Here is a 13689-nt window from a genome sequence, read left to right on the forward strand (position 1 = left end):
CTCAAATGCATGTCTAAGGATCCCTTTAACCTCAACCAACATCAAGCTTGATGCAAAATTGGAGAAAAATGGAGTTTTTGAGGATTTCGCTCTGGACCCTTTGGAAGGGTCAGGAGCGAAATTCTAGTTCAGGCTCAAGTTTTATCACTCCTCCACTCTGAAATATCTTCCAAGGCAAGCATACACTAGTCTTCTCTCCACCAAGGCCTGGGAATCGATCTCCCGATCTTCATCATGAGCAAATTAGGTGAAGTTGAGAATTTTGCTCCGAACCCTTTGGAAGGGTCAGGAGCGAAATTCATTCTTTCGCTCAAAATCCTTACCTCTTGGACTCATAACCTATTCAAACACATGCCTATGGCCATCTTTGAGTCCAATTCACTTTGATCACTGTCCTTGCCTAGCACAAATTTGAAGGAAAAATGACATTTTGAGAATTTCGCTCTGGACCCTTTGGAAGGGTCAAGAGCGAAATTCAAGTTTTAGGCTTGATCTTACACTTCCTTTACCTCAATTCACCCTACAAGGCAAGAATACCTCACTCCACCTTCAACCATGCCATAGGTATCAAAGTTTTAGCTTCACTCAAGGAGGAAAAGGGTGGTTTGAAGAATTTCGCTCTGGACCTTTTGGAAGGGTCAGGAGTGAAATTCATGATTGCTTGTTTTCCCTCACTTAACTCCATTCCTCTCACTCTGCCTCTCACCTCTGGACCTATCTCTCAACTTGCTTGACAACATTTACTTTGCCTCAAAAATGGCTAAGAGGGAAAATTCGCTCAAAATTATGGCCAGGGACAGGACCTATCTAGGATTTCGCGCTGGACCCTTTGGAAGGGTCAGGAGCAAAATCCTTGTCCAAGCTTAGAATCTTCATTTTTGGAGGCAACAATCCATTCAAGGGCAATCCTAAGGGCATTCCCCAACTTCCCCCACCTTGGTCTAGGCTTTTAGCTTGGCATAAAAATGAAAGGAAAAGGGTGTTTTAAGGAATTTCACTTTGGACCCTTTGGAAGGGTCAGGAGCGAAATTCATAGATTGGGTTGATTTCTCACTTCTTTCATCCAATCCATCTTCAAAATTAATCAAACTCACCCACCTCTCGCCATATTCAAGTCCACTTCCTATCCACTTGGCTCAAAAATCTTTATTTTTAATGCCTTAGGCCAAAATTGAGGGTCAAATGAGGATTTCGCTCTGGACCCTTTCGAAGGGTCTGGAGCGAAATTCTCATTTTGAGCTAATTTCTTACTTCCTTTCTCCTTTTCATGCCTTGAACACACTTGGTTAGGCTTCCTTCCATCATGACCATGCAAATTTGCTTGTTAAGTTGACACATAGCTCAAGAGTGAAATTCTCATTTTGAGCTAATTTCTTACTTCCTTTCTCCTTTTCATGCCTTGAACACACTTGGTTAGGCTTCCTTCCATCATGACCATGCAAATTTGCTTTGTAAGTTGACACATAGCTCAAGATTTTGTGACAAAAAGGGTTTTATATGAATTTTGCTCTGGACCCTTTGGAAGGGTCAGGAGTGAAATTCCTCCTTGGGCTCAAATCCTGACTTCATTTTCACATTTCTTCACTCCAAATAAGTGTTTTGCCTTAGTAAATGCCTGTGAATGAGCTAGTTCATGACTTTGGGCAGTGTAGAGTGTCTTACAAAGGAATTCGCTCTGGACCCTTTGGAAGGGTCAGGAGCGAAATTCCTATTCTAGGCTTGATTTACTTTGGAATTGACTTGACTTTGGCCTAGACTCACGCCTTGATGCATATCCTTCCATATCCTTGCCCATTTGCTCAACCACTCTTTGACTTAGGTGAGATCCTGAGTCCTTGGTGAATTTTCGCTCTGGACCCTTTGGAAGGGTCAGGAGCAAAATTTGACATTTTAGCCTCTTCGTCAGGATTTATTTATGGAATATAACATTTAAGTATAAGTGATACTTTAATTTATATTCCATATATATTGTCAGGATGTTTGAGAGTGGTTTCGGACCTCCAGGAGTTATAATGCAAACTCTAGTTTTTGGAGGATTCTTCAATTTTCCAGACTCAGTCAAATTTCAGGATCAAGAAGACATTCCAGACACAACCAAATTTCAGGGCATTTGAAGATCAGGATGACATTCCAGACTTCATCACTCACCAACTTGACCTAACTCAGATCTTCGAAGAGGATAATCACTCACCAAGCAAGACACAATTAGCAACAAGAGCAGAACCAGGCCCTAAGGAAGACTTTCAAAGAAACCCTAACCTAGAGCATCCACTGACTCACCTTTAGCTAAAATAGAGCTTGCTATCTTAGTGATCCCTCTGGCAACACTCAGAATGCAAAGGCTAACAGACAAAACCCTAAAAGACCTAAAAAAAACAAACCCCAGAAAGCAAAAAGTAGGGGTCCCCATTTGCAATGGGGCGATGTGTGAATACGTCACAACATATACCAAGGGCTCAACACTTCAAAGCAACAAATGATGAAGGATCAACTCCAAGATGACATGCATATTGCAAGGACAACATCAAAATGCGGATAAGGAAGATCAAAATTTCAAGGATGGGAAGAGGACTTCAAGACAAGGATTTCCAAAGGCAAAGATGTGGACTAGATCAAACATGAAGAAGACTTCACCTTGATGGTGAACAAGTGAAGGAAAGCAAGTTCAAGGCATAAGCACAAAGGATTCCACATTATGAAATCAAGAGCTACATCAAGGAATCTCAAAGTCAAAGAGCTTTAAAGGGGAATTTCCTAACATAAGGATGAAATGCAAAGTATCACAGGGAATTCCAAATATTATGAGGAATGTTTAAGGATAAGTTAATCTACAAGGCAAGCTGAGGTGACATCCCAGTCACCATTCGTTCAATCAAAGGGTTCCAAGTCAACACTCATTCAAGGAGGTAATGGGTGACATATGGCACTACCTCAAATATTATTTATCTTACTTACCCTCATCTCTCATTGGTCAATGTAATGGTGGTTGTAACAAACCCTAATTAGGGTTTCTATCTTTCGATCTTGGCCATTTATCGTGAATCATTCTAAGCCATTGATTGTGAATCAATTTAAGCCATTCATTGTAATGAGCTATCTATATAAGGCATAGTGCTCTCATTTGTAAAGGTTAATAATAGAAGAATAGTTAGCAGTAGAAGAGTAGAAGGCAGTTAGGTATTAGAAGTTAGAATAGGAGTAGAGTAGGAGAAGAAGAGATTGTTGCAAAGGCTTGTAAATGAATATACTCTTTTCATTGAAGATATGGTGAAATGTGTTGTTTCAACAAGTTGCATGGTTTCCAATTCCCATTTTCTTTCATGTTGATTAATTGAATGAAAGATCTTGTGGATGATTCATGGTGAAATTCGTTTAATCCTTACCACTAGCTTCTTGCTGATTGTAAGTTTGCCTTGCGTGGTCAACTGGAATTTTATGTGAACTTAACTTCAATTATTACTCTTCCATTGGTATGCATTGCCTTGATGGTATTGATGTTGATTGTAATAATTTGAACATCATATATTTACCTTAGAAGATTGCACTAGCTTTGTGGAGTTGTTCAATGATTTCAAAGCAAAGCCTATTAGAATCTCACCAAGTCATCCACTACATCCTACGTTCCTAGGATTAGATTAGACTCCTGTTGGTGTTTGTTTTATCATCTACCAAACATTAGAATAAGATACCCAAAGGTATTCTATCCTCTCCTGAAAAATTACTACCGATTTCAAGGTCTATATGTGCGAACAAGCGACTTTAGTGGGATAGCTACTTGGGTAGTGTTTGCTGAAAATCTCAAGGGGGACTTACGTTTACAAATGTCTTTTAAGCTTCTGGACTTGGATGGATTTAACAATTTTAGGCTCTCTCTCTTTTTTTTTGGATTTTCAAGATTTAGACTTTCAAAAAAAAAAGGAAAAGGCAATAGGGTTTGAGAAAGCTGATCTAAACCTACGAATTCTGGAGACAGTATCAATTGGGTGCTCTCGGGAAACCACACTTTGCTTCGCCACACTGGGACAACTACACAAAGCGGGTGCAATCTTCAACGGGTTGTGCTTATGATCGAATTGTTGGCATGCACAAAAGATAGGCTCAGACTAACTTTGCACAGTGAAATGGAAATCATCCATTCACCAAAAGTATGAGCAAAGATACATCGCCAATTAACACTTATCAAATCCTTCAATCAATTTTAACAACATGAAAGCAAATCTAAATTAACTTTAACTAATGTGTTGAGGAAATTGAAACCATGCTAATCACTCAAACAACAAAGATTACGAAGCCTTAAAGAGAAAGCGCACATGCAATATATTATTTGAAAATGACTTTCACGCAACAATACATCAAAAACCTCACACTCTCCAAATGAGAGGAGGTAGCCTTATATAGTTTTTCAAAAAATCAATGAATGACCGAGATCAAACAGTGATCAAGGGCCTAGATTGAAAGTTACAAATCCTAATTAGGGTTTCCCAACACTCTATCAGTTTGAAAGAATGAGAACATGATAAGTGGCACAACTGCTATTGTCACCGAGGTGAGTGTCTAGTTTCCCCTTTTGCAGATTCAATGTATCTGGAAACGATGAGCCTAACCTTTTCCATAGTGACACTTGGCAAGTTGCTAATCTGGAAGTCAACGATGTCCACATCATCAGTACACGTGGCGAGGATGCCTTCCCACTCAACTGCCTAGACAAGAAAGTTCTTGTCAATGAAGAGAAAACTTGCAATCCTTGAAAGATCGCCCTTATCAATCATCCCCGAGTCTTTGAAAAAGATTGACTGAATTTTGGCTCTCAGGTGTTTTTCCCGTATACCCTCTTTCTTCCAGATCTCTGATGCTACACGAAACACCTTACTCAAAATTTCTTTGACACTTTCCTCTGTCTCAAAACACTTAGTTTCGGATTTCTTCAGAACTTCAATCCTGGTGACCAAAGCATAATACCAAGTGTTAAAGTCATATCTATCCCTAGCCTGTATGACGCCTGCATCTACCAAGCTTTGTTTTGACAGACTCCGGATAACCTTCAATTGCGGAAGTATTTCATCTTGAATTTCTTCAACATCTTCCCAATTTGCAGCTAAGTCCCGAATTCCGCTGATCAATGAAGAAGCCAACTCATGTGCTGATACTGAATTTTCTACAAGTATGTCAGCACGTGCCGAAGCATTTGAAATCCATTCCTTAGCCTGTGCGAATGTTCCCTTCATGTCCTCGTAATCTTTCATTGACTCTTGCTGAAGAGGCTGTAGAGGGGTGACTGGTATCTCATGGTTGAGTGGCCTAGTTAGATGGAGAACATATTTCCTCCACTGCTGATTCTCTTCCTCAACCTTCTTTATTTTCTCCTTCTCGTTGGCTAGCCTAGCCTTGAGGGCGTTGCGAGAGTCGTCAAAGTACTGGACTTCTTAGTCCTTAGTAGGCTTACTCAACTCTATAGTAGTAATCTTATAATCCTCTGGAGCAATATTGTCCTGAGTTTTTCCTTCCTTTGGCATAGCTATCTGAACTGTCCTAAACCTTGCACTATCCCTCTGAATCAAAGAGAATTTTCTAGTTGGCTTAGGTGTCTTAACTATGACTGGTTCGTTCACCTTTGCCAGAAATGCTATTGTATTCTCTTCAGAATGGGTTTCCTTAGGGACCTTAGCCCTTATCCTTTCCCTCAACCAATCAGGAATGGTTGACTACTCCACAGTATTCTGATCAAATCTATCATCTGTCCCTCCTGGTCCAGTAACTATACCATCAAGGAAAACTACTGGGGGCTCAGGCTCTTCAACTTCTGTGGCTGCATTTAAAACTTGTTCCTTGTCCGGGCTTTGGACAACTTCTCTCATTATTTCTTTGATCGAAGAAGAAGGCACTCTCACTTCATTATTCCCCATATCTGTGTCCATCTCTTGCTCTTTAACTGCATTTTGGTCAGGCACATCAGATGCGGCACTCAGAATGTAATGACCTTCGTTAGACTCACGTCTCTCCCCAACAACTTTCTTTCCCCTGGCCTTTCCAGAGCTTCCAACTAATTCCTTCTTTTTCTGGGACGCAACACTCTCTGGTTCCGAGCATTGCCCTCAGAGATACAAGGGTTGGAGGACAGAGAGTCATCTATTCCCATTAAATCATAATTCAGGGCAACACCTTTGGACTTCAATTGTTTTGTCTTCTCAGATGTCCACCACTTGGAGTATTCGACTACTGATCTCATGAGGTCTGCTAGATCTGACTTCTCTCCTTCTGACCAATCAACTAAGGCCAGTGGCTCATTCCTCATCTTCTCAAAGCCCGACTGCTGAAGCTCAAGACTGTCTTCTACTTGATCAGCAACTCTGAATACTTCCGTTGCTCTCACTATGCTCAAGGGAATCCTTGACCAAAATCTCCTCTTGATTTCGAAACTATCGACTGTGTTAGCCCAATAATTTTCCAAATTAGCTCTGTGCTCGAATGCCATCCCTTCTACCCCTTTCATCTTATGGAATGGATCAAAGTTCTTTCTTGCCTTTGTACTAGTAGAAAGGGTACCAAGCCAACTCTTTCTCTACAGTGGCAGCAGCTTGTGATCACGGGCACGTCTCTAGTCCATTTGCAATCGTGAGAGAGCAGGTTCTTGCCTTCTTCTGCTTATCTCTTTGAACTGTCATATAGCCCTCTAGGTGCCTCACAACTTCCAGTAGAACAACTCGATTGGTAGGGTAAGCTGGGAGCTTATAGGGAGATCCAGAAAACCCCTGAATTTTGATATAGGTGAAATTCGGGTATTGGATATACCAATATCCGAATCTGCTTATGAAGTCCATAGACTCTTGAGAGAGTCTCTGATGCAATCCACCTTGCAATGTTCGTGTGATGTGCATCAAGAATGTATCATTTACCTTCTTGAAATGAAACTTTTCTTCCATGTGAAGCTGGGGATAACAGTCATAGTCAGGAAATTGATTCTCTTTATTTTCCACTTCCCCTCTGTAGGTGAGGCCTTTGTATCTGTAGGTTCTAGCCAGGGAATAGAACAAGTATGAGCTCATGTAAAAAGTCCTATCCGCCTCTAGATTTCTTAGCTGGCTGTCCAAGTTATTGCTTATCATCCGAGCCCAGTCTATCATTTTAACTCTGTTCATTATTTCGTTTATGAAATAATACATCCAAGGCTCAAATGGAGCGCCTTGAGGATTACCCATTATCCTGTTCAACAAGACAATCATATCTCCAATATCCTCTTTGAAATACGCCCTTACCAAGCTCTTTCTCTGCAGTTTGGAGGCACCCTTCCTTGGCTTGTCCAGCTAGGAATGATTGACGATGGCGTCGTACTCCTCCAAATGATCTTGATACATTCGATCAGCCTCATCCTTGGTCACATATATAGCATTATGGTATTCTGGAATTCTGAAAGCTTCCCTTATGGCCTCATCGCTGATGTTTGCCAACACTCTTCCATCTGGTGCGACAATATCCCTATTGACAGGATTGTAGTGCCTAGTGCACTCAGCTACCAACTCTGTGCACTGCATGGTAGGGAGAAAGCTGACAGCATGCACGATACCACTCTTCATCATCTTTCGCGCGGTCACGGTAGGCACAAGGTTATCTAAACCGAACATCCGCTTCTTGAACTCCCTCAGGTTGATATGTCCGAGGTTGGTGTTGCTAATATTCTTCCATTTTGAGTTCATTCTCGATTCAGGAGGAGCATCCTTGTCTACTTGGAACTTCATCGTGCCTGAAATCTACGAATAAACATGAAGCTTAAGTTAGAAACCGGAACTTAGATTAAAAATTCGAGGTTTGCAGATGGCTAAGAGTTTGGAGCTTTTACTTCACTTTCATACTTAGTCATGAAAATGGAATTTTCACATGTAAACTCCCCACTCTTAGGGACATTTATGATTTGCAGTCCAAACCGGGTTTTATAACTTTGAAAACTTTCATTCCATTTAGTCCAAAAATGATCTTTCTTACTGAAAATTTGAATAAATCCACAAAAAATCACTTGCAACGAATCTGGAAAACTCAGAAAATATAATAAATCTGCATTTAAAACCAACTTCACCTTCGAATGAATGAGAATAAGGTGAAAAGATAGAAGGAATTTCAAGAAAACTCAGAAAATTTGATGAATCTGCCTTCTATCAGCTGGTTCAACTCCAAAAATCTGTAGATATTTGATAAGAATGAAGTTGATAAATCAAAATTCCTTAAACAGCTCGCTCAATCTGCAAGAGATCACCTTGCAACACCTGCAATCTATAAAATCTTCTTCGAAATGACCCTCAATCTGCAAAATAACTCTCAATATCTCTCTTAGCTTGCTCAGAAAGTTCAAACTTTTGTGTGAGAATGAAGAAGTAAAGAATGTATTTGTAATGAAGTTCAAATCTGCAATTAGAAACATGCAGATCTTTTCCAATTCATGTTTCTAATTCTTCCATAGTCCATTGTATCCACAAAGAAAGTTTCCATTTTATACTTCAGTTGGCTTGTCATCACCTTAAGTTCGAAAATCTTATTCTTGTGCAAGTTTCTAAATTGATTTTAGTCTATATGTCTGAACTTGATCTTTCAAATATCATCCTAGAAACTTTCTAATTTGGGATTCAGTTCGAGTTCCATGAAGATTTGGATGACATCACCAAAGAATATTCCTTGTTCTCAATACTCTAACAAGTATTGGTTTAACCTTTGACTTAGGCGGACTTTTGAAGCACCTTTCTTGTTGCTTGGAGGGTGGACTTTTGCTTCACCAAGGATGTTGGACTTTTCTTCACTTTGCATGTCTTCTTCTTTATCCACAGGGCGAACTTTTGGAGCATCTCTCCACAGGGCGGACTTTCCTAGACACCCACTCATAAGCACCATGGGCAGAGTTTTGGACTACCTCCATCATCATGCTTGGGCGGAGTTTGAAGAGACATGCTTCAAGGTGGAGTTCTGGCTTCCAACTTCATGGCGGACTTTTGGGAGATATACAACTTAGGCGGACTTTATACTACCCCCAGGGCAGACTTTTGAGAGGTCCTCAAGGTGGACTTCCTACTGACCTTGGGCGGACTTTGGAGGCTTCACCAAGAGGGCGGACTTTGAGGACACCTCCATCATTATGCTTGCACGGAGTTTTAGGCTACCTCTTTCATGTTTGAGCATGGCGGACTTTTTTTACTTTGCATGTCTTCTAAGGTGGACTTTGAAGACTTCTCAAGAGGGCGGACTTTTGGGAGGCTTGCACACCATTCACCATCATCTCATAGGGCGGACTTTGTAGGCTTCTCCAAGTAGGGCGGAGTTTGGACTACCAAGAGGGCAGACTTTTGGAAGGCCTCAAGAGGGCAGACTTTGACTATCTAAGGTGGATTTTCATGCTTCCATTGCATAGGGTGGAGTTTACAATGACCACCAAGAGGGCGGATTTTATGCTCTTAACTCCAGGGCGGAGTTTAAACACATGCTTCAAGGGCAAACTTTTAGACATCTCCATTGTCAGCACCTTGGGCAGACTTTTCATCACCTGCCATAACACTCACCATCAATCATTAGCCTTAGAAAATATAATTCAACAATTTCTTCAATTTTAACCAGATCAACTTGAAATTTGAAATCCATACTCAGACAAACCATCTGAAGAGCCATGACCCCTAAAATGTAGGAATTTAACTTTTTAGGTCAAAACTTGGAAATTCTTGATTGCGATTGAAGCAGGTCAGTGGTATCAGTGCAAACCCTAGGTCCGCACTTCGAAAAAGGAAAAAACAGGCATCCCTAAAAAATAGGGAAAACTTTCTAAAAATAGCAATACTGGGGATTGGGCTAAAAATGCCAAAAACGAAACTTCCTAAAAAATAGGAAAAAGCAAAAAAGCAAACTTTCTAAAAATAGAAAGTTGTTCAAATTTGTTCAAATCAATTGCGTTCTTCGTCCTTTGGCCTTTCTAGGCACTTCGACAGTGTCTAGACTCCGTTATCACTTGGCTTGCACAAACTGACTTTCAATCTTTGGGACTCACACTGTTCAAAACTTGACAGAACCGAGCAGAACTGAAGCAGAAGGCCACAGGCACTAACAAAAACCCTAGAAAGCAGGAAAAGGGAAAGCAATGAGTGAAAAAGGTCACAACAACTCCCTAAACCCTTTCCTTTTGATCTTTCTTTGTTAGATGAGTAAGTCTTGAGTTCCAGCAACGTCCAAGTATTCAAGCATTCATATACAACGTAAGTCCCCTTGTGATTCCAGCAATATCACATCAACCATTGAGCTTATCCACAAGTTGAGACCTGACTTTTCGTAACCTTGGAGTTGTCTCATTTGATCGCGAAGCATAGCATTTGAGAGACTTTGTTCAAGAGAGGATAAGATACCTTGGTATTTTATTCTGTATTTGTGTGTACATAAATACACATCAACAATCACTTTCTTCTAGCACTCCACCAACAACTCGGATAGCCTCGGCGGTACCATTTACTCTATGTATGTAGCTCTCAACACTTTCATCATTAGCCATTTTGAAATCTTCAAATTTCTACTTCAAGTTCAAAAGTCTTGCTTGCTGTGTCTTTGGATCACCTTCATATGCATAACATAACTTGTTCCAGACTTCCTTGGCTTCCTTCAATCCTTTAACCTTGCTAAATACTTCATCACTTAGACAACTGATAAGTATTGTTCTAGCCTTTGCATTTGTCTCCTTAGCCTTAATTTCATCCGGAGTTGATGGTCCATTCTAAGGTCGTTATAACCTGACTGAATAATCTCCCAGATTCCATTCTGCAATGTCTCCAACTTAGACTCCATTCTTTTTTTCCAATAAGTGAAGTTTGTTCCATCAAACATCGATGCTTTAACATGAAGTTCCTGTGTCATTTTTGGATCTACCTCAAGCGGTTAAGCTTTCCAAAGAGGAACAAATGCTCTGATACCAATTGTTGAACACCTAGCAGGATTGCGTGGGGGGGGGAGGTGAATCAGTCCAAAACTTCAAAACAGATTATTAATAAAGAACATTAACGTAGTTATAACGCATTGATCACCAGCACATGAGCATCACCCATCATCACAAGAACACCAGATCTACGTGGAAAATCCAAACGATTGATCCAATGATCTGCACATGCTAACACATTCTTCAAAGCCGTTACCAAATGTAACATGTAGAAACAACAACCAGTCGGCCACATAACTTCTTCTAATGCAAAATACTCTATGCGGATCTCCACACGCCATGGTGAGACTCAAAACAACATCTCAACTCAACTTCCAACACATATCCAGATCAAAAGAATATGATCCACTAAACCACAACACAATCGGCAACATATTTGAAGGGCACCAAAAGCTTTCCGGACCATTCTGAATACAAGATGCCACAACCAACACTAGAAACATTAACTGCAACACAAAACACAATCTGTAACAACCAAGAACATATCTGAACCAACATCCATCTGGATGATCAAGTTTGACATCAATGACAACCATACGAGCTCGTGCTTCTAAGAACATCAACTAGTGATCTAGGTATATTTCATTTCCTCCATTAGCATATTAATCTTGGAATGGTTTTTATCCAAGATTATTGTTCTCAATTTTGTCTCCCTTGATGGCACAGATGGTGGTCGCAATTTGATTATTTTTTCCATAATATTCTTATAATAAGAAGAGTGAGCCACATGGAATGGAATGCCATCGGCAGAGAAGAATTCACCAACCACATCATTTGTCTCATCCTTATTTTGCATATTGAATAACTCTACCATTGTGTTTGCAGCATCTCTAATGGTCATTTATGTTTCCCCTTGGGCTCTGTTGTGGCTTTCCCTAAACTAGATGGAAAAGTAGAAGTAGAATGAGTTGGAACTCATAGATTTGGGTCCTAGTACTAGTAGGAGGAGGAGACCTCAATGGCAAAGCAGCAGGTACAAGACTTTTGGTCATAAGCATAACCCTACTATATATTTATTTCAATTCTTTTTTCAAGTGACAATCCCTTACATACTCCTACACCTTTGCTTGTGACATAAAGAAGCTAAGCGTTAACTCTTGTGATGGCGCTTTGAAATTCAAGCTGATAGAAATGACATCTCCATTGCCAAGTGCCCTCCGTTGCCCTAGGTTTTTGCTTGCAATCTAGTTGCAAATTGCTTTAAAGGTGACTTCCTTTCAAAGGGACTCTTCTTATTCTGTTTTTTTTGCATTTGGAACTTTACAGAGCTTGGGGACTGGAACCATGGGGGAGGAGTTCTATTGTTTTTTCATGTGCAGCAGTCATAGACCTATTTGACACTTTCTCCTCCCTCATATTTTTCATTTCAATAAAAAAAATGTCTATATCTTCTGGTTAATATGGTTGGTCTTATCAAAATATTCCATATATTTAAATTTGGTTTCACTATTTTTTAACAAGAGTAAAGAGTGGTGTAATGCCTGATATCTCTTTAGCAAAAATACTGCAATGTACTTTGGTTCGCCTATATATTCTCCTTTCTAGACATTATTCCTTTCAGGGTTTAATTATTTAGTTTGTAATTTGGCACTCTAAGTGGTCCTTACAGTTTGTTAATATTATGGTACGAGTATATAGCTGTTCTGTGGGGGGATGTACATATGATATTGTGGAAATGAGGAATGGTTACAGTTTCAGTGCTGCATTAGATGACTGTAAATGTGTGCTTATTGCTAGAAGAAATATATTGTTTGACTTTTTCCTTCTAATCAAATTTATTCTCAGTATATTTCGGCTGCTTTTCAGGTTTTGGATATGGGGTAAAACCATTTGCGGGATCAAATTGTAGACATGTAATGATTTCTACAGGAAGAAATTCCACCTATTCCATAAGGTCCCTGGCTTCTAAGGATGGATTCTTTGGAAAATCTTTGATTCTCAGACCTTTTCAACAGAAAAGGAATGTGAGGTATTTAGCTTCCATATCTTTAATTCTACGAAGACTGTCTACTTAACCCATTTATGGCATTTTATGCTTGATGGATCTAATGTAGGAGGTTGCAGTCACTGATATAATGAGTTCTCTACTTCAGAATAGGTGCTTGCAGTTGTGCCACTTCTGAAGAAACATATGAGGAGAAGCTGTTAACAGAAGAAGATGCTGTAAGTATATCTAATTTGAATTTCATATATCTTCTCGTTAAAATGAAGAAGCATCAAATCCCAAATTGCCAGTTTAGATATGGTGTAGATTCTGTCAGACTAAACTCTCAATAATTGAGCTGCCCAGTTTAAATGTACATGCATGATGAATTTCAGAGGGAAAGGATGAGTAAGACTTTGGAGGCAATGAAATCAAATTTCAATTCAATAAGAACAGGAAGATCAAGCCCAGCACTACTAGATCGAATTGAGGTATATTCTAAGGTTCTGTTCATTAATCTTCTGTGAGTCATGAGAAAAGCTAACGGTAGGGAAGGTGTGGCCCAGAAATGTATACAATAATCAATTAATTGTAAATTTTTTCCTATCCTTAAACATGCTTTTGTAACTGGAAAATCCACCTAATTGACACATCTCCATCCATTTAAAATAAATGTAACCTTTAAGTGACATTTGTTTTTATACAATGATTATTGTAGACAAATTGATTGCTTTTTAAGTAGAAAAGGTAGAATCTGCTTATGATTTAAATTTGATATGATTATGTCGTTTTGTACAATTGCATTTGTCTGCTTCTA

General features: G+C 39.6%; 1 protein-coding gene across 4 annotated transcripts in view; it reads left to right on the forward strand.

The window, feature by feature from the left end:
- Positions 1 to 13689, forward strand: part of LOC131066634 (ribosome-recycling factor, chloroplastic) — a 186109-nt gene that overhangs the window by 95589 nt on the left and 76831 nt on the right. For all 4 annotated transcript variants that reach the window (XM_058001468.2, XM_059219885.1, XM_058001447.2 and 1 more), the window contains exons 4-6: positions 12755 to 12917; positions 13042 to 13111; positions 13268 to 13363. In XM_058001468.2, the coding sequence (XP_057857451.2) occupies positions 12755 to 12917; positions 13042 to 13111; positions 13268 to 13363 (329 nt within the window). The remainder of the gene's footprint in view (positions 1 to 12754; positions 12918 to 13041; positions 13112 to 13267; positions 13364 to 13689) is intronic.

The sequence above is a fragment of the Cryptomeria japonica genome, chromosome 4 (genome assembly GCF_030272615.1).
Source record: "Cryptomeria japonica chromosome 4, Sugi_1.0, whole genome shotgun sequence".
In the NCBI taxonomy this organism is placed as follows: domain Eukaryota; kingdom Viridiplantae; phylum Streptophyta; class Pinopsida; order Cupressales; family Cupressaceae; genus Cryptomeria; species Cryptomeria japonica.